At 52.5% G+C, this 20,951-nt stretch overlaps 1 protein-coding gene across 4 annotated transcripts in view; it reads left to right on the top strand.

The window, feature by feature from the left end:
- The first annotated feature begins 4,622 nt into the window (after nt 1-4,622).
- Nucleotides 4,623-20,951, top strand: part of LOC138293669 (N-acyl-aromatic-L-amino acid amidohydrolase (carboxylate-forming)-like) — a 215,106-nt gene continuing 198,777 nt past the window's right edge. Inside the window, exon 1 of one of the 4 annotated variants that reach the window (XM_069232972.1) lies at nt 4,623-4,844. Coding sequence is in view for 3 of the 4 variants with exons in the window: in XM_069232973.1 (XP_069089074.1) it covers nt 7,025-7,039 (15 nt within the window). In the remaining variant the exon portion in view is untranslated. Of the gene's footprint in view, nt 4,845-6,940; nt 7,040-20,951 lie in introns of those variants that run through there. The other 3 variants (XM_069232971.1, XM_069232973.1, XM_069232970.1) reach the window with 3 other exon arrangements.

Genomic DNA, 20,951 nt, shown 5'->3' with positions numbered 1-20,951 from the left:
CAGTGTGAAAGTACAAAGCTCTGCCAATGCGCCTCAGTCCTTCCACACCAGAAGCATAACAAATTACTGTACATCCTCTGAGGTGGAGAGAACTCAGCAACCTATCATTTTCACCTAGAAAGTCTCCCTGGGTGCGGGGAACATGCACATACTTTGCAGGGAGCAGGTTCTCAGGTTGTATTCTGCCATTTAGTAAAGTGGAGCTTTGCAAGTGCATGTCAACTCTTCACCAGAAGCACTTCCTCCTGTTACGCCAGTGGAAAGTGCAACGATCTTTATGTGCACAAGCACAATGGTAACTTAAGAAGCAGACATTTTATGTGGGCCGTTGCACATTAGGGGCCTCATTTTGAGTTTTGCGGATGGGAAACCCATCTGAAAAACTCTCAACAGGGTTGCCACTGTAGTGGCGACCACCCCACCAGACCTATTAGGTGTTTCCCGCTAGGCTGACGGGCAGAAACTGAGGTTTTCACCCGTCAACCTAGCAGGAAACAGGCTACAGCATTGTCTCTGGCTCAAAATCGAGCCAGCTGCAATGCTGTAGCCCGCAGAGTGCACCAGCACCCTCGCAATGTTCACTGTCTTGAGAGCAGACAGTGTACATTGTGAGGGTGCTGGGCAGGGAGACCCCTGCATTGCCCATGCAAAGTGTGTGGACAGTGCAGGGCCCCCCCTGTGGCCATCTGCACCTGTTCTCCGCCAAAGTGAAACTGCCATGAAAAGGCTGCCGGAGAACGAGGTCATAATCCGCAGGGCATTGCTGCATGCAGTGCTGCTGGCGGATTGCGACCTCCACCAGCAGTCAACCCGTTGGGATCACCGATCCCGGTGTAGATGGTGGAACCCTGGCGGTCTGACTGCCAGCGTCTTAATGTGGTGGTCAGACTGCCACAGCAGCGGCCGTCCTGACCGCCACTGCGAGGCCGATGGTCCTGACCGCCACTGCGAGGCTGACGGTCCTGACCACCACCGCGAGGCTGGCGGTTTTAAGACCGCCAACATCCTAATGAGTCCCTTGGTTTGAAATCAGTAAGGCACTTAGAAGAGCAGGTGATGGCATGAGGTGTAGTTTGCCACATTCCTCGGGAACTTTCCAAAAGTATGCATTTCTTCTTCTTTGATTAAAATCTGCATTTTTAGAGAGTCAACTAAAAAGCACTATAGTACTTCGACAAGGTTTCCTTTATTTAAGTTAAAATTGACCTCTTGTCTTCTGGCGGGTTTGTGGTGCTGGGCAAAATCAGGAAGTGTGAGCGAGCCCCAGCTCTCCACCTTGGAGGCTAAAACAAAACTGTTGAAAAATGTTTATATTTTATTTCCCTCCCACTACTAGCTGTGGTAGGAGGTATAGAATGAGTGATTAAATATGTTGTTCGCCTTCTTCCAGCTAGTTCTAAAAACAGTGTTCACACGCCCGCAGCAGATGACACATTCCACTTACCTCATGCAACTAGGTCAGTACTTAAGGGTGATAGATAGGCATTAGGGACATTATCTACTCCTTGTGACTCAGACATCAATGAGCTTCCTAGGGTCACTCTCCATCACTTGGTGCTAATCACACAGTGCTATGAAGCCACTCCCAACTATTCTAAGACTAACCTCAAATAACCAGTTCTGGTGCTTGCGTTCCAGACACTTTCAACATACACGCAGACCCACCTTCCACATAATTACCACATCTCCCAAAAACATTATCAGGCAATTCATCCAGTTCTGGCCGCCCGAACCAGCAGGGGAGGAGCTTCAAGGTGTTTGAAGCCAGGGTGCTGTGGTAAGGAGCTTGATAAACTGACCAATAACGTTATCACGCTGCTCTCCTATGGTTCACTTTTGTGCGCGCTCTCAGGGGCAGATTTACAAGAAAGCGGCGTATCTGTCCAGATGCGCCCCTTCTATCGCGTCGCCCCTGCCCCCCCTAACGACACTATGGTTGCGTTGCATTTACAATACGACGCACCATGGCGATCATTAGGACAATAGCGTCAACATTTTTAACGCAAGTGCAACAAAGCACAAGGAGGTCTATTGATTAGAATGGCTGCGTCTTTTTAATGCCGGCTTTGAGCAGGCGTTAAAAATGATGGAAAAAATGGTGCAGTGAAAGGTTGTGAATTTCACTGCGCCATTTTTTTTTAGCCTCCCAGCATCAGAATGCCCCCGCTTGCGTACATTATGTCTGACGCACGCATAATGTTGCGCAAGGGGTTGCAAAGTGGTGCAATGCATGTACTCCACCACTTTGTGAATATGGCGCGGGATAAAAAAAAACATAGCGCCAAAAAATAAGAAGCTATGGCGGCGCTAGTTGCTTCAGGGGCTTGTAAGTATGCCATCGGTCCGTTCATGTGCGGCAAGAAGACAGAGGCTGCGCGGGCGCCCGGCGCGCACCTTAGAGGGTGACCGGTAGCCATCATTTCACTACAGCTGTATGTCGGTGTGAAGCCTGTCACCCTTGTCTATCTGATCCCAATAGGATGGAGGCGGCCTCCCGCACTCCCTCATGGGAGTCACTCACGATCACTCAGTAGAGTCAAGTGTGGGAGCCGGTGTTAGAAAACACATCTCCTGTCCCATAGCTGGGAGGGTGTGCGCCAGGTTGGTCCTCGCTGGCCCCAGCCCTCCCGGCTTTGGTCCCAGGGACAGTCTGTCCCCACTGAGCACCCCTGAGCTGTCAGAAACTGTCTCCCCACCCTGGGGAGAGGATCAGAGCGCACTCTTCCTCCGTGGGGAGCATCTCTGTCCGAGAGGAGGGGTGCACCTACCTAGCCTCTGAGCTAACCGGGTACAAAGGAGAGACTGCGCCGTTTCCTGGGGCAGGGGGAGGGCAGAGGAGGGACTTCCGAATGAAATCTTGTGCCCTGGAAACTACAAGTTTGTGTCTGAGCGTAAACGTAGGACTACGGGTCCCAGAGTCCATTGCGTGGCCTCATGTCAGGTGTTACTGGCCAGTATACCCTTACCGTAGATACAGGACTACACGTCCCACAATGCACTGTGCTGGATGAGCTGTGGCACCCTGCAATAGGCGCTATGAAGCCCATCTTGCTGTAGGTCACTATCTGTCCACCCGACCTGTTTATTATATTACTGCTGCTCTGTGTAAAATGCCGCTCCGTCCTCATCAAGAAATAATTACATTGATAATCAGTTTTATATCCCCGTTTATATTCAGATTTTCCACTTTTCATTAATTTTGCGCTGAAAAATAAAATAAAAAAATCTCGAAGTTGGATTAAAAACCCAGATCCTCGTGCGGTCTCGGAAATCAGTATCAGATGTTTTCGGCGCTTCAGGTGCTAGAATGAACCTGTGCGCACGCTGCTGGTGCGTACTATTAATTTGGTTTACCTACAACAGTGGTTCCCAACATGCGTCCGGGGAACCCTGGCGGTCAGCAAAGCCTCCTCAGGGGGTCCGCGACTGCTTAGAAAATTAAATAATATTGACAGATTATGTACCCAGCTTTCAGTAAGGACTCAGTGGGGGTCCCCGGATTCAAATAATGATTCAGTAGGGGTCCCAGGGCTCTAGTAATGATAAAGAGGGGGTCCACAGAAGTCAAAAGGGTGGGAACCACTGATCTACATGGTTTGCAGTAAGGCACACACAGACGGACATACACACTCAGTAGGCGCTTTGAGAGGCCTCCATGAGCGCCGCCTGGAGGTCTGCGCATCCTTAGGCTGTGGGTCAGCACTTAGGGACAACAGGACACACTCCTAGGAGTTATTATTAAGATTGCCCAGTTTCCATTTTTACTGATTTTTACAGATAAATTCAGGCAGAAAATATTTTTTTTCCTGCCAGTATTTCATTTTAAACCTTAAAAACGGAATTTAGGTTGGGTTTTTTTCAGCGATTCTAAACGAGTGCCAGGCCGGTAGCTTTGGGGATTGCCAGGTAAGGGGGGGGGGGGGGGGGGCAACAAATATAGCGGAATAAAGGTAAGGGGGGTCTATGAGCAGCAGATGTGCACCAGGTTGGCACTAAAATTTTCATGTGTACAAATGTGTATTACTTTATCATCTGTGGGTGTTAATGCCATTGAAACCTGTCCGGCATTCAATTAAGAGCATACATTTATCCATTAAATATACTAGTTTTGCTTTCATTTTTCACAAAACCCAAATAAATATGGATAAGAACCGGTTAAATTAGCAAAAAAAATAGATAAATACAGAAGGAAATGTAAAAAAAAACTACCATAAAACTGTGAACCTAGGTATTAGCAAGAGAAGTAACGCCAAAATACACATGAAAAAAGCACACCCAAATTCGGACTGAATGATGGAAGAAAACTTCACACAGAACTCACTCACCTGCTTATTTTCCCTGGGGCCTGGTGACTGGACCGCTCTGGCACCAACAATTAACCCAGACTTTAGCTAAAAATCACCAGGAGTGGCTGGGTCTGGAAGGGGCAGAGGCCACTGACACACCCACTCATTCATTGTTCCAAAGAGTCTGTCCTGCCCCCAGCCCTGGGCCAAGTGAATAACGCCCCAAATAAAAGCCTGTTCCTGGCAGTAACACACACCACGACCACTAGTGTTTCATCACTGCCCTGACTCAGGCCTCCAGGTCCAGGATAACGTCGCCCAGCTAAGACATCAACAGGCCAGTCCTCCCCCGCCCCATCAAACAAACTCAGACTTACAAGCAGACTTTACTGCAAGCTGCCCGGTGTTTCTTCTCGCCCTTTTGTTACTCCCCCAGGGTGGGAGGGCGACGCCCATCTCGCCCTTTAAAACCAGCCATCCCTGGACCAGTGCTCAGTCTGCTGAGGAGATTAAGAAGGGCAGCAGGAGTGCTGGCAGGGCTGAGGACCAGAGCAGAAGGTAAATATATGGTACTCCACCAGGTGAGACACGCAGTCTGGTATGTACAGCGGAAGCAAAGGCATAGCATTGCCATTATTGGGGTTTTTTTTTTTTGGGGGGGTGGTTGAGCGTCAGATTCCCCAAAGATCACGCTGGGACATCTTGTAAAAACTCATTAGATAAGAAGCAGGACTTGAGAGGAGCTTAAGGGGCAGCGGAAAGAGACCGGAGAGTAGAATGTTAGGGGTACCTAAACAATATTTTTCAAACCATTCAACATTTTTAAGGCCTTCAAAGTATGGAATGGAGTGTGTGTGAGTGTTGGGGGGCATGTCCAAAACCCAAGTGGAAACCACAGACACTTCTCATTATCCGACTGAAAGCACTTCTACCCAATTATTTACAACAGAATACATCTGTAGTAGGGTGTAACACCCCAAACATCCCCTAAGGAGCTACGGCCCTGAGATGGAGGTAGGTGACATTCTGACTGTGTGCAGACTGGGGGGGGGGTCCTGTCAATGCCGCCCCACACAGAATTCGTCACCAGTGTTGAAAAGACCAGACTCAGAAGGAAAACACAATGGGATTATTGTAATTGTATTTATATAGCGCTTACTACCCCTGATGAGGCGTCGAAGCACTTTTCGGCGAGTAGCACCTTCTCCGGAACACAAAAGGATTATTTCAGGAGAGTACCAGCCTCTCCCCTCAGTGAGAATGTTAGATCAGTTGGCAATGACAGATGCCAGCTCTGTGGAATGTTCCACGGTAAATACAATGGTGGGGGGGGGGGGGCAAGGAGATACCAAGAGAGAGGGGAACATCCAGACTAGGATACAACGACATCTTTTCTGACTTACAGCAGCGCAGTAAAACTCAGTACTGGACTGATCCCCAGGCACTGACAGCATCCTTAACGAACCTGACTCAACGGCTTTCAGTGTGGACTTCAGGGTGGTCTCTCCTCCTGGTGAGATAGCTCAGGGGATCAACGCACCTCTTGCAGAGATCTGTGAAACCTTCTGGCTCAAATTCCATAAGAATACCATTAAGCTGATTATGAATAAAACTTGTTTTTACTGATGTAACTGAATTCAAATGTGGTATAAAGCGTTTTCTATGTTCTCTGTTCCCAGTGGTTGTAATAAAACACGGTATTATATAGAATTGAAAGAACGCCTGAGTGAAGAGCGCGTAAAATAAGCTAGCGAATAGCTCAGTGAGATGAGCACATGCTGCGGAGATAGGAGTGTACCCTGTGCTAACAGGCCCAGAGATCACCCAGATAGCACAGGAGGTTGTGCACATGTAGCAGACACCTGTGAGAAGTCTTCAGGTCACAGTTTTCGGTTCCAGTAAGGCAGTCTGCCAGGTGAGTGCACTTGCTGCTGAGACCCGGGTGTAAATCACACATGCAGAGGTGACTATTGCAGTGCCAGTAATATACTCTGGGGGTTAATTAGGAGGAAAACATGTGAATTCTCCCAGGAACTGTGAACCCTGTAAGTAATAGGAAAAACCGTTCTCCAGCCCTGTGATAAAAGTCTAGTGGCACAAATTCCCTTTATCCTCTACCCCCCGGGTTAACCATTAGGGTAGACTAGGTAATTCCAGGGAGGGGGCTGGGGGGCATGCTTAGACTGTAGGTCGGCACTCACGGTCAACAAGACACACTCCTGTGACATTATTAAGATATCAAACACCAAGCGCACGTACAATAAACACATCCAAATTCGGAATGAATGATACAACAAAACTCCACATAAAGCTCACTCACTTGTTTAATCTCCCCGGGGCCTGGCGAGTGGACTTCACTGCCACGAATGGACTCTTTTGACCCTGCCCTGGGCTACGTGACTAACGCCCCTAAAAAAAAGTCTGTTCCTCGCTGACACACACCACTCCCGCCAATGTCGCCACTGCCCTGATTTACGACTCTAGCTCCAGGAAAACCTCGCGAGCTAAGACACCCACAGGCCTCCCCGCCCCGTCAAACAAACTCAGACTTACAAGCAGACTTTACTGCTAGCTGCCCGGTGTTTCTCCTGCCCTTTTGTTACTCCCCCAGGGTGGGAGGGCGGCGCCCATCTCGCCCTTTAACACCAGCCATCCCTGGACCAGTGCTCAGTCTGCTGAGATTAAGAAGGGCAGCAGTAGTGTTGGCAGGGCTGAGGACCAGAGCAGATGGTAAATATATGTCACTCCACCAGGTGAGAGACTCAGTCTGGTTTGAACACCTGACGCAGGGGCGTGGCTTGGTCCTTATGGTGGTTCTGACTTTCAGATTTCCCAACTATCACGCTGGAACATCTTGTTAGAACACATTGGGGCTTATTTTTATTTACAAGAACCTGACGCATTGCCATCGATGCGTCAGATTTCTTGCGCTGCCTGATGTCCCCCTAATGACGCCGTAGAGGCGCACAGTGGCCCCTGGTGCATCATGCGGGAGAAACTGTGACACATCTGTGGCGCTAAAATGACGCATTGCTGGACTTGCGTAAATTGGATGCTACTCCAGCAATGCCAGGTGGGGGGGTGGGGGGGGGGGCGTTCAAAAAAGCCCCGCGTCAGTTTAACACCTGTTCTGGGTAATCACTATGGAGCTACAGTCCTGAGTTGAAGGTAGATGAAATTCTCACCGCGTGCAGATTTGGAGAGGGGGGAGGGGGTTGATGTCAATGCTCTCCCCACACAGAACTCGTCCTAGAGTTAAAAAGATGAGACTCAGAAGGAAAGTGGGACCAGAACATTGTAATTGCATTTATTTAGCGCCTACAACCCCTGACGAGGCATCGAAGCACTTTTCGGCCAGTAGCACTCAACTCCAGAACCAAAAAGGATTATTTCAGGAGAGTACCTGCCTCCCCCCTCAGTCAGAATGTTAGATCATTTGGCAGTGACAGATGCCAGCCCTGTGGAATGTTCCATGGTAAATACAATGGGGGGGGGGGGCAAGAAGATACCAAGGGAGAGGGGAACATCCGAGCCTGGGATACATCATCTTTTTTTATAAAGTGCAGTAACATTTCAGTGCTGTACTGATGCACAGGGGCGGACGGCATCGCGAAGGAATCTGACTCGAACCCTTTCAGTGCTGTCTTGAGGCCGCCGCTTCCTCCTGGTGAGATAGCTCAGGGGATCAACGCACCTCTTGCAGAGATCTGTGAAACTCACTAGCTCAAATTCCATAAGAATACCATTAAGCTTATTATTAATAACAGTTTTTTTTACTGATGTAACTTAATTCAAATGTGCTATAAGCGTTTTCTATGTTCTCTGTTCCCAGTGGTTGTAATAAAACACAGTATTATATAGAACGGAAAGAACGCCTGAGTGAAGAGCGCGTAAGATAAGCTAGCGGATAGCTCAGTGAGATGAGCACATGCTGCGGAGATAGGAGTGTACCCTGTGCTAACAGGCCCAGAGCTCACTCAGATAGCACAGGAGGTTGTGCACATGTAGCAGACACCTGTGAGAAGTCTTCAGGTCACAGTGTTCGGTTCCAGTAAGGCAGTCTGCCAGGTGAGTGCACTTGCTGCTGAGACCCGGGTGTAAATCACACATGCAGAGGTGACTATTGCAGTGTCAGTAATATACTCTGGGGGTTAATTAGGAGGAAATATTGTGAATTCTCCCAGGAACTGTGAACCCTGCAAGTAATAGGAAAAACCGTTCTCCAGCCCTGTGATAAAAGTCTAGGGGCACAAAATTCCCTTTATGCTCTCCCCCTGGATTAACCATTAGGGGAGACCAGGTAATTCCAGGGAGGGGGAATAATAGGGATTACCTCCCGTCCCTCCCTCGCCTTCCTTTTAACCAATGAGGCCTCCTGCCTCCCCCCTAGACCCTCCCTTCCCCTTTCAAACCCCCCCCCCACCCTTATCCCCTCCTGTTCTTTTGTCTAGCCCACGCTAGACGGTTTTCTTTCCCTTTCTTACCTGCACGGCGGGGCCTGGAGGTCATCGATGGAGGCACTCCTCGGGACGCGGTGCTCCGCGAGGAGTGCTACGGCTGGGTCACGTCTTGAGCGAACGGCATGGCTGCTCGAGAGGCGTGTACTGGGGGCCGGCTGACGGGGTCAGCCGGCCCTCTGTGGCTGGGGCGTTAGTTTCCGGGTTTCCGCGCCGCGGAGCCGCGAGGACCGAGGAACTTCAATTTTTGGATGCTGGTCAGGTAGGACGGGCGTTCTGCCCGTGGTTTTTTGGATTTTTACAAGGATTGTGACCTTTTTAGGGTTTGGTGGAGCCCTGTTAGGGAGGACCAGGGTCCTATATGTAGGGTAGTGTTTTGGAATGAAAGGCAGTGTTATTTTGGTTACCATGCCTAAAGCTCCAGCAAAGAGACGTGGTTGTCTCTTCTTCCTCCTCGGAGGTGGGAGGGGAGGGTAGCATTGCTCTTCCTGAGAACCCACAGGTACCTGGCAGGGGTACTCCCCTCATGTCTAGTGAGGAAGTGCAGGATATGGGTGAAATGGCTGTCACCAGGGCACTGCAAGCTGGCGTGGCCAGGACTGATCAGTCTAAGCGTGCGCACTCATCGGTAGACGCAAGGAAATCCTCATCGGAGAGTGAGGATGAGGCCCCATCAACGTCATCTGGGGGGAAATAGGTTTCCAGAAGAGGTAATGTGGGAAGTGATGACACATGTTCGGGACAGTTTAGGTTTCCCTGTGTTTCAACCTACAAACTCAGAGTCTCATTTATTTCCTCAAATATCAGACGCCTTTTATGTTTGCCATGCCTTTCCAGGGTCCTGTGAAGGATATGGTGTTTCGTGAGTGGAAGGATGTGGAGAAGGCTCAGGTTCCACGATTCCTTCAGAAACTTTACTTACTTGAGGGTGAGGGGGTTTTTCCTCCTTCAATACGCCTGGACTCTATTCTGGCTACTCTAATTGGCAAAACGGCAGTCAATCCGGAGGATTGTGTGCCTACGTATGCCACAGACCGTAAAGTGGATTCAGGTCTTAAGAGGGCTTTTGCGGCGGAGAATCTGGCGCTGAAGGCAGGGATTTATTCTGCTTATGCGTCACAATCATTGGTTCAAGGCTTTGATAAACTGGCGGTGGCTGTACAGGAAGGGGCGGAGTGTTCGGAGCTCCTGGCTGGTATGGAACAGCTGGCCAGATTATTGGCGGATGTGTCTTCAGATATAGTCCGTACTTCGGCTCTGGCATCTGGGTCTTTGATTGGGGCTCGTAGGTCCCTCTGGTTGCGTTCATGGAAGGCTGATCCAGGGGAAACGGCGGCCTTGTTGAGACTGCCGTTTGAGGGTTGTAACTTGTTTGGAGAACTATTACCATCCATACTTTCCAAGGCGTTTAAGGAGCGGAAGCATGCCTTACCTTATAAAGGGGTTTCTTCTTCGGGTAAAGGGTGGAAGAAGCATTCCAGATCTTCTCCTACTAGGGTTGCTAAATCCTTTTAGTTTAGGAGACGGCGTTTTCATCTGCGTTTTTCACCTAAGAAGTCTACTCCTGAGACCCGGGGTGGTTTCAAGAAGGGGTCCTGGCATTCGCTGTGGGCCTGGCAGAGGGCCGGTTGGGGGGTGACTGTGTCACTTTCTTTCAGCTTGGGAGGACAGTGTAACCGATCATTGGGTACTAGACATGGTGACCAATGGTTATGTCATAGATTTTGTGGCGGTTCCTCCAGATTCCGGGGTGCATCCCACACCTCTGCCTTCAGAGGGGTCTTGGAGTGGAGCATTATTGGACGGAGTGCGGGACTTACTGGTCATGGGGGCCATTTCCCATGTTCCGCTAGACGACCGAGGTCAGGGCACTTATGCGGTCTTGTTTCTTGTGCGGAAAGTTTCAGGGGGATTTTCAACCGGTGCTCAATCTGAAGGAGGTGAATACCTGGATCAGGACAGTGCATTTCCGCATGCTGTCCATTCGGACTATTTTTCCATTGGTCAGGCAAGGGGATTTTCTGGTGTCACTGGATCTGCCGGATGCTTACCCACACGTACCGGGGGCATGGTCCTCTCAAAAGTTCCTGAGGTTTGCTGTGGGGCAGGATCATTTCCAGTTTTGCGTTCTGCCTTTCGGTCTGAAATCTTCTCCCCGAATTTTCACGAATATGCTGGCTCCTCTAGTGGCTTTGCTTCATTCAGAAGGGGTGTTTCTGCACCCTTATCTAGTCGACATTTTGATTCATGCCCATTCACGAGACCTTTTGCAGAGGCAGGTGGCCCAAGTTCTGGGGGTCCTGCAATAACACGGGTTTTTGATCAATTGGGTGTAATCAGACTTTGTGCCGTCCCAGGATCTGGTTTTTCTAGGGGCTCGGTTTCAGCCTATTCTAGGGTTGGTGACTGTGTCCGAAAAAAGGTTGGATGCTCTCCAGGCTTTGGTAAAGAAGGTATGGTTACTGTCTGCTCCCCGAGCTCTTCTATGGTTGCGACTGCACATTTGGCGTCAGTGATATTTTGGGTTCTTGGGCACGTTTCCATCCCCTGTGCTTGATGACGTGGTTCTTGAGTAGGTGGGATCCAGGGTCCGGTTCTCTGAAGGACGGGGTTCCAGGGTCCGGATTGATTCACAGAGAGTTGCAATGGTGGTTGGATGCAGACCACCTGAGGGTAGGGGTGTCTTTGTCACCTCTGAGACCCGTGGTGGTGACGAAGGATGCCAGCCTCTCCGGTTGGGGGGCATGGATGGGGTCAGCTCAGATTCGGGGGTTTTGGTCCCCTCGGGAGGCGAGTCGGTCATCTAATTGGCGAGAATTGCGGGCTATATTCCTGGCTCTGGTCCATTTCCAGGATTCCCTGAGGGGGTTGGCGGTTCTGGTTCGCACAGACGACTTAGTGGCCGAGGCTTATGTCATTCGGCGAGAGTGGTAAATGTTCGGGCGGATCTACTGAGCAGAGTGATTCCTTCCTCTCAACTTTTCTCTCTCCGGAGGTCTCTGTTTCGGCATCTGGTTCGGCTTTGGGGTCTTCCAGTGCTGGATGTGTTTGCGTCAGTAGAGAATGCGATAGTGGAGTGCTTCTGCTCCCGGTTTCGGTGTCCCCAAGCATGGGAGGTGGACGGGATGTCATGTCCTTGGCCGCAGGGCCTTTTATATGCGTTCCCTCCGTTTCAACTATTCAGGGCGTTTCTGTTAGGTGCCAGTGGCTTTGAGTTCTACCTTGCTGGCTTCATGGAGACGTTCAACTTTGCTTTCTTATGGTAGACAGTGGAAGGTGTTTTCGTCTTGGTGCTTAAGTCGTGAGTTGGATCCTTCCTGCGCTTCTCTCTTTGAGGTGATGCAGTTCCTGCAGGACGGTGCTCGTTTAGGGTTGTCAGTGGCTTCTCTTCGGGTACAGTGGGCGGCTATTCAGGCATTTAGGGACCATGGCGTAATCTTCAAGTTGAAGGGCGATTGATGCCTGGATTTTTTCAGGGGCTTATTAATTTATTTCCTCGCCCGGTACGTTCTTTTCCCTCATGGGATCTGTCCTTGGTTTTGGATGTGTTGACGGGGGCCCCTTTTGACCCATTGGGGGACTGTGATTTGCGACGTCTATCTTTGAAGACGTTCTTTTTGGTCGCCATTACTTCGGCTCATCGGTTGGGGGAATTGGGGGCATTGGCATGTTCCTTTCCTTTTTTGTAAGATTTTTCCCGATAGGGTGGTTCTGGTTCCGGTGCCTTCCTTTATTCCAAAAGTCAATTCTTCGTTCCATTCCAGGCAGGCGGTCATCCTTCCTTCATTTTGTCCGGATCCCTCATCAGGGGAGGAGGTCCGTTTGCATTCGTTGGATGTACGTAGGGTTTTGTTGGAGTATCTGCGGGTGGTGGCTCCTTTTCGTACAGGGGATTCACTGTTTGTTACTTTTGGTCCGGCGCGCTAAGGTGAGAAACCTTCCACGGCTTCCTTGAGTCGGTGGGTTCGATCTTTGATTCTGTTGGCCTATTCCTTGAAAGAGGTGGTTCCTCCTCTAGGGATTCAGGGGAGGTCTTCCAGAGGCATGGCGGCGACGGTGGCAGAGCTTCAGGGGACTTCAGTGGTGGAGATTTGCAGGGCCGCCACTTGGGCTTCTCCTTCGGCGTTTGTGCGTCATTATAGGCTGTCGGACTTGGGTGGTTTGGAGTCGGTGTTTGGTCACCGGGTCTTATCCTCTATGAGATAATGTTTGGGATGTTCTTGGTGCAGGATATTAACTAAGGGTCTTGCAACTCGATGTCCGTCTCCTGTGTGTTTTTCTTGCTATGTCTCATTGGTTAAAAGGAAGGCGAGGGAGGGACGGGAGGTAATGCTTCCATTTTCTTACGATAATGGCATTACTCCTAGTCCTACTCCCTCGCCTTCCTTTTCCGTTCCCTCCCACCCTCCCGGTACGGACTGTCCGAGTTGCGGCTTGGGCTTGGTTTTTGTACAGGAGGGGATAAGGGTGGGGGGGGTTTTTGAAAGGGGAAGGGAGGGTCTAGGGGGGAGGCAGGAGGCCTCATTGGTTAAAAGGAAGGCGAGGGAGTAGGACTAGGAGTAATGCCATTATCGTAAGAAAATGGAAGCATGAGTTTTGGGGAATAACGTGGATTTCTGATTTACTGTGCAGACCTGCACAGGTATTTCTACTGTATTCCACCCAGATACCTCACCTGCTTGAAGCACATCTCTGGGTGGGTTACCACTGAGCAGCAGTTAAACTCATGAATCTGAAGGGCCCAGTAGCTGTGACGAGGGCCCGAGGGGGGAGAAGCTGAGTGATGCACTGTAGACATTCATTCTATGAGGCAGAGGCCGAGTATTGGGGACGGCCCTGGGGATCCTTGGACGGAGAGGATGCTAAACCCTGAGAAACCAGGTGACTCTACGAAGGGAGAATGCAGGCGGCAGGGCCTCCTTGTAACAAAGGCTTGTAACTCCACTGAAACAACCATGTGCAGCGGAAGAAAGGGGCTCAAAGTGAATATGTATGTACTAGGCCTGGGGGAAACTCGCGGAGTTTCACTCCACAGAATTCTGCCAAGTTACATAAAAACTCTGCAAGATTCAGCAGAGTTCCGCGAGCAGGTGGAATTCGGGCATGTCGCCCTGCTTGTGGATGCTAAATCCCACTTGCACATGATAAAAAACTTGTGTTGGTGTGTGCTTGGCGGAGTTTTGCCAGAACTATGCGCTCCAAGTGAAGCACGGAGTGGGCAAAACTGAGTGAATTCTGCTGGGGAGCAGAATTTTCCACCCACCCCTAGTGCATACCCTACCAGACGCAAAAAGATGGACGCCTGCGCTGAGCAAAGCGCTTGTCTGTAGGAAAGGTTTTTTTAGGTTCATATTTTTTACGTGGCAAATCTATTTGAGTATTAATGATTCTCATGTTGAATTCTATATATAAGGAATAAAATAGTATATATGCAGTTTAAATAAGTTTAATAGAAGGTTTCCAAGTGTGTTTGTTAATATATTTTAGTTATGCGACATGTTGAAAAATGCCACATTAGTTGAACTGGATGCTGTTTCTGTCTGTCTGTCTTCTCGCCTGCATTCACGCATCCCATCAGGTCCCCATGTTCATCTTCTCTCCCCTTCGGCTCCACAGAAAGTGGAAACAAGTGATGTAATGTGTTATCTTGTTCTACATACAATGGTCTTTTAAAAATGAATCTTCAAGTGTAATAGAACAGTGGTAACCGTCAAGGGATCTTCCACCCTGTTTCCGTGGAACAGTTAATTTCATATCTTCATGAAGGCCTTTAAGTAGCTGTTGCAACAGTTGCATAACAAAGGCCCCCGCTGCCCCCGGGGTGCGGGTGGGTCCCCGAGCTCTAGGGCCCCCCCTCAGCACAGTACACTGGCCACTGGTGGCAGGCTCCTGGCAGGGGGCACCCTCAGGGAACTTTGCAGGGGGCCCCTCTCAAGGTTTGTTATGCCACTGTGTTTCAGGTTATGTTCATGTCTCCGGGAGGCTGCATCAAGGATGAACATCCTGCTCACTTAGGAAGGGGGGCACTGCCCACATATAATGCCATTGACATGCTTTACTCTGATCTGCCAAATAATTGATACATGAAACCTTGCCCTGCTCAATCTCTGCTTTTAGCTCATTTTCTATGCAATAATTGTATATATGAACCCTTGATTTTGGGACTGAGACAGAGATTGTCTTTGCAGTGTTCCCTGTTTCATTGGGGATGCTGTCCGGCTCTTTTCTTGAATGTGTTGCTTCTTTGAGACTTCAATGGTTTATTGACTTTTGTCTGTTCTTCGTTAACTTTGCAATTTGAGCCTTTATTGCAATTAGTCTGCAATGCTTGACTTGAGATTTTCGTATTGAAACCCTTTAACTTTTCCCTGGACTAGAACTGAGTTACTGAGTGATCTTCGTGACTTATTATGTTTTTCTGCTAAATTGATGTTGGGTGGGGTGTTACTTATGCAAGGTCAGCTCAGAAGTGGAACCTCCTAAGGTAAAGTGTCCATAATACCCCACAGTGAGTGAAGTGCCTGTCTGCCTCCACAATACCTTACAGCTACAGTGATTGAAGTACCTGCCTGCTTCCGCAGTACCTCACAGTGAGTGAAGTGCCTGCCTCCTCCATTCTTTGCAGTGCTGCTTTCCCCATACTTTTAAATGAGTGAGTGCCCACATCCCTCCTGCTTTCCTTACAGTGCTGCTTTCTCCATATCTTACAATGACTGAAGTGCCTGCCGGCCTCCTCCTTGTCTTACATTGAGGGACGCGCCTGCCTGCCTCCTTCATACCTCACAGTGAGTGAAGCTGTTGCCTGCCTCTATCACCCTTCACAGTGAGTGAAATGCCTGCCTGCCTTGCCATCACTTTCAGTGAGTGAAGTGGTTGCCTGACTCTGGCACTCCTCACAGTGGGTGAAGTATTTGCCTCCCTCTGGCACTGCTGCCTGCCTCTGGCACGCCCCACAGTGGGTGAAGTGGGTGCCTGCCTCTGGCACTGCTGCCTACCTCTGGCACTCCTCACAGTGGGTGAAGTGGTTGCTTGACTGGCACTGCTGCCCGCCTCTGGCACTCCTCACAGTGGGTGAAGTGGTTGCTTGACTCTGGCACTCCTCACAGTGGGTGAAGTGGGTCCCTGCCTCTGGCACTGCTGCCTGCCTCTGGCACTCCGCACAGTGGGTGAAGTGGTTGCTTGACTGGCACTGCTGCCCACCTCTGGCACTCCTCACAGTGGGTGAAGTGGTTGCTTGACTCTGGCACGCCTCACAGTGGGTGAAGTGGTTGCTTGACTGGCATTGCTGCCCGCTTCTGGCACTCCTCACAGTGGGTGAAGTGGGTCCCTGCCTCTGGCACTGCTGCCTACCTCTGGCACTCCTCACAGTGGGTGAAGTGGTTGCTTGACTGGCACTGCTGCCCGCCTCTGGCACTCCTCACAGTGGGTGAAGTGGTTGCTTGACTCTGGCACTCCTCACAGTGGGTGAAGTGGGTCCCTGCCTCTGGCACTCCTCATAGTGGGTGAAGTGGTTGCTTGACTGGCACTGCTGCCCACCTCTGGCACTCCTCACAGTGGGTGAAGTGGTTGCTTGACTCTGGCACGCCTCACAGTGGGTGAAGTGGTTGCTTGACTGGCATTGCTGCCCGCTTCTGGCACTCCTCACAGTGGGTGAAGTGGGTCCCTGCCTCTGGCACTGCTGCCTACCTCTGGCACTCCTCACAGTGGGTGAAGTGGTTGCTTGACTGGCACTGCTGCCCGCCTCTGGCACTCCTCACAGTGGGTGAAGTGGTTGCTTGACTCTGGCACTCCTCACAGTGGGTGAAGTGGGTCCCTGCCTCTGGCACTGCTGCCTGCTTCTGGCACTCCTCACAGTGGGTGAAGTGGTTGCTTGACTGGCACTGCTGCCCACTTCTGGCACTCCTCGCAGTGGGTGAAGTGAGTCCCTGCCTCTGGCACTGCTGCCTACCTCTGGCACTCCTCACAGTGGGTGAAGTGGTTGCTTGACTGGCACTGCTGCCCACCTCTGGCACTCCTCACAGTGGGTGAAGTGGTTGCTTGACTCTGGCACTCCTCACAGTGGGTGAAGTGGGTCCCTGCCTCTGGCACTGCTGCCTGCCTCTGGCACTCCTCACAGTGGGTGAAGTGGTTGCTTGACTGGCACTGCTGCCCACCTCTGGCACTCCTCACAGTGGGTGAAGTGGTTGCTTGACTCTGGCACGCCTCACAGTGGGTGAAGTGGTTGCTTGACTGGCATTGCTGCCCGCTTCTGGCACTCCTCACAGTGGGTGAAGTGGGTCCCTGCCTCTGGCACTGCTGCCTACCTCTGGCCCTCCTCACAGTGGGTGAAGTGGTTGCTTGACTGGCACTGCTGCCCGCCTCTGGCACTCCTCACAGTGGGTGAAGTGGTTGCTTGACTCTGGCACTCCTCACAGTGGGTGAAGTGGGTCCCTGCCTCTGGCACTGGTGCCTGCCTCTGGCACTCCTCATAGTGGGTGAAGTGGTTGCTTTACTGGCACTGCTGCCCACCTCTGGCACTCCTCACAGTGGGTGAAGCGGTTGCTTGACTCTGGCACGCCTCACAGTGGGTGAAGTGGTTGCTTGACTGGCATTGCTGCCCGCTTCTGGCACTCCTCACAGTGGGTGAAGTGGGTCCCTGCCTCTGGCACTGCTGCCTACCTCTGGCACTCCTCACAGTGGGTGAAGTGGTTGCTTGACTGGCACTGCTGCCCGCCTCTGGCACTCCTCACAGTGGGTGAAGTGGTTGCTTGACTCTGGCACTCCTCACAGTGGGTGAAGTGGGTCTCTGCCTCTGGCACTGGTGCCTGCCTCTAGCACTCCTCATAGTGGGTGAAGTGGTTGCTTGACTCTGGCACTCCTCACAGTGGGTGAAAGGGTTGCTTGACTGGCACTGCTGCCCGCCTCTGGCACTCCTCACAGTGGGTGAAGTGGTTGCTTCACTCTGGCACGCCTCACAGTGGGTGAAGTGGTTGCTTGACTGGCATTGCTGCCCGCTTCTGGCACTCCTCACAGTGGGTGAAGTGGGACCCTGCCTCTGGCACTGCTGCCTACCTCTGGCACTCCTCACAGTGGGTGAAGTGGTTGCTTGACTGGCACTGCTGCCCGCCTCTGGCACTCCTCACAGTGGGTGAAGTGGTTGCTTGACTCTGGCACTCCTCACAGTGGGTGAAGTGGGTCCCTGCCTCTGGCACTGGTGCCTGCCTCTGGCACTCCTCATAGTGGGTGAAGTGGTTGCTTGACTCTGGCACTCCTCACAGTGGGTGAAGTGGTTGCTTGACTCTGGCACGCCTCACAGTGGGTGAAGTGGTTGCTTGACTGGCACTGCTGCCCGCCTCTGGCACTCCTCACAGTGGGTGAAGTGGGCCCCTGCCTCTGGCACTGCTGCCCGCCTCTGGCACTCCTCACAGTGGGTGAAGCGGTTGCTTGACTCTGGCACGCCTCACAGTGGGTGAAGTGGTTGCTTGACTGGCATTGCTGTCCGCCTCTGGCACTCCTCACAGTGGGTGAAGTGGGTCCCTGCCTCTGGCACTGCTGCCCTCCTCTGGCACTCCTCACAGTGGGTGAAGTGGTTGCCCGCCTCTGGCACTCCTCACAGTGGGTAAAGTGGTTGCTTGGCCCTGGCACTGCTGCCCGCCTCTGGCACTCCTCACAGCGGGTGAAGTTGTTGCTTGGCTCTGGCACGCCTCACAGTGGGTGAAGTTGTTGCTTGGCTCTGGCACGCCTCACCGGCGGGTGAAGTGGTTGCTTGACTGGCAATGCTGCCCGCTTCTGGCACTCCTCACAGTGGGTGAAGTGGGTCCCTGCCTCTGGCACTGCTGCCTACCTCTGGCACTCCTCACAGTGGGTGAAGTGGTTGCTTGACTGGCACTGCTGCCCGCCTCTGGCACTCCTCACAGTGGGTGAAGTGGTTGCTTGACTCTGGCACTCCTCACAGTGGGTGAAGTGGGTCCCTGCCTCTGGCACTGGTGCCTGCCTCTGGCACTCCTCATAGTGGGTGAAGTGGTTGCTTGACTCTGGCACTCCTCACAGTGGGTGAAAGGGTTGCTTGACTGGCACTGCTGCCCGCCTCTGGCACTCCTCACAGTGGGTGAAGTGGTTGCTTGACTCTGGCACGCCTCACAGTGGGTGAAAGGGTTGCTTGAATGGCACTGCTGCCCTCCTCTGGCACTCCTCACAGTGGGTGAAGTGGGTCCCTGCCTCTGGCACTGCTGCCTACCTCTGGCACTCCTCACAGTGGGTGAAGTGGTTGCTTGACTGGCACTGCTGCCCGCCTCTGGCACTCCTCACAGTGGGTGAAGTGGTTGCTTGACTCTGGCACTCCTCACAGTGGGTGAAGTGGGTCCCTGCCTCTGGCACTGGTGCCTGCCTCTGGCACTCCTCATAGTGGGTGAAGTGGTTGCTTGACTCTGGCACTCCTCACAGTGGGTGAAGTGGTTGCTTGACTCTGGCACGCCTCACAGTGGGTGAAGTGGTTGCTTGACTGGCACTGCTGCCCGCCTCTGGCACTCCTCACAGTGGGTGAAGTGGGCCCCTGCCTCTGGCACTGCTGCCCGCCTCTGGCACTCCTCACAGTGGGTGAAGTGGTTGCTTGACTCTGGCACGCCTCACAGTGGGTGAAGTGGTTGCTTGACTGGCATTGCTGTCCGCCTCTGGCACTCCTCACAGTGGGTGAAGTGGGTCCCTGCCTCTGGCACTGCTGCCCTCCTCTGGCACTCCTCACAGTGGGTGAAGTGGTTGCCCGCCTCTGGCACTCCTCACAGTGGGTAAAGTGGTTGCTTGGCCCTGGCACTGCTGCCCGCCTCTGGCACTCCTCACAGCGGGTGAAGTTGTTGCTTGGCTCTGGCACGCCTCACAGTGGGTGAAGTTGTTGCTTGGCTCTGGCACGCCTCACCGGCGGGTGAAGTGGTTGCTTGACTGGCAATGCTGCCCGCTTCTGGCACTCCTCACAGTGGGTGAAGTGGGTCCCTGCCTCTGGCACTGCTGCCTACCTCTGGCACTCCTCACAGTGGGTGAAGTGGTTGCTTGACTGGCACTGCTGCCCGCCTCTGGCACTCCTCACAGTGGGTGAAATGGTTGCTTGACTCTGGCACTCCTCACAGTGGGTGAAGTGGGTCCCTGCCTCTGGCACTGGTGCCTGCCTCTGGCACTCCTCATAGTGGGTGAAGTGGTTGCTTGACTCTGGCACTCCTCACAGTGGGTGAAAGGGTTGCTTGACTGGCACTGCTGCCCGCCTCTGGCACTCCTCACAGTGGGTGAAGTGGTTGCTTGACTCTGGCACGCCTCACAGTGGGTGAAAGGGTTGCTTGACTGGCACTGCTGCCCTCCTCTGGCACTTCTCACAGTGGGTGAAGTGGGTCCCTGTTTCTGGCACTGCTGCCCTCCTATGGCACTCCTCACAGTGGGTGAAGTGATTACTTGACTCTGGCACGCCTCACAGTGGATGAAGTGGTTGCCTGCCACTGGCACTGCTGCCCGCCTCTGGCCCTCCTCATAGTGGGTGAAGTGGGTCCCTGCCTCTGGCACTGCTGCCCGCCTCTGGCACTCCTCACAGTGGGAAAAGTGGTTGCTTGGCTCTGGCGCTCCTAACAGTGGGTGAAGTGGTTGCTTGGCTCTGGCACTCCTCACAGTGGGTGAAGTGGGTCCCTGCCTCTGGGACTACTGCCCACCTCTGGCACTCCTCACAGTGGGTGAAGTGGTTGCTTGACTATGGCCCTCCTCACAGTGGGTGAAGTGGTTGCTAGACTGGCACTGTTGCCCGCCTCTGGCACTCCTCACAGTGGGTGAAGCGGTTGCTTGACTGGCACTGCTGCCCGCCTCTGGCACTCCTCACAGTGGGTGAAGTGGGCCCCTGCCTCTGGCACTGCTGCCCGCCTCTGGCACTCCTCACAGTGGGTGAAGTGGTTGCTTGACTCTGGCACGCCTCACAGTGGGTGAAGTGGTTGCTTGACTGGCATTGCTGTCCGCCTCTGGCACTCCTCACAGTGGGTGAAGTGGGTCCCTGCCTCTGGCACTGCTGCCCTCCTCTGGCACTCCTCACAGTGGGTGAAGTGGTTGCCCGCCTCTGGCACTCCTCACAGTGGGTAAAGTGGTTGCTTGGCTCTGGCACTGCTGCCCGCCTCTGGCACTCCTCACAGCGGGTGAAGTTGTTGCTTGGCTCTGGCACGCCTCACAGTGGGTGAAGTTGTTGCTTGGCTCTGGCACGCCTCAC

This window comes from Pleurodeles waltl, chromosome 4_2 (assembly GCF_031143425.1).
Source record: "Pleurodeles waltl isolate 20211129_DDA chromosome 4_2, aPleWal1.hap1.20221129, whole genome shotgun sequence".
Classification (NCBI taxonomy): domain Eukaryota; kingdom Metazoa; phylum Chordata; class Amphibia; order Caudata; family Salamandridae; genus Pleurodeles; species Pleurodeles waltl.
The sequence above is the reverse complement of the archived record's forward strand: the minus strand, read 5'-3'. Positions and strand labels throughout refer to the sequence as shown.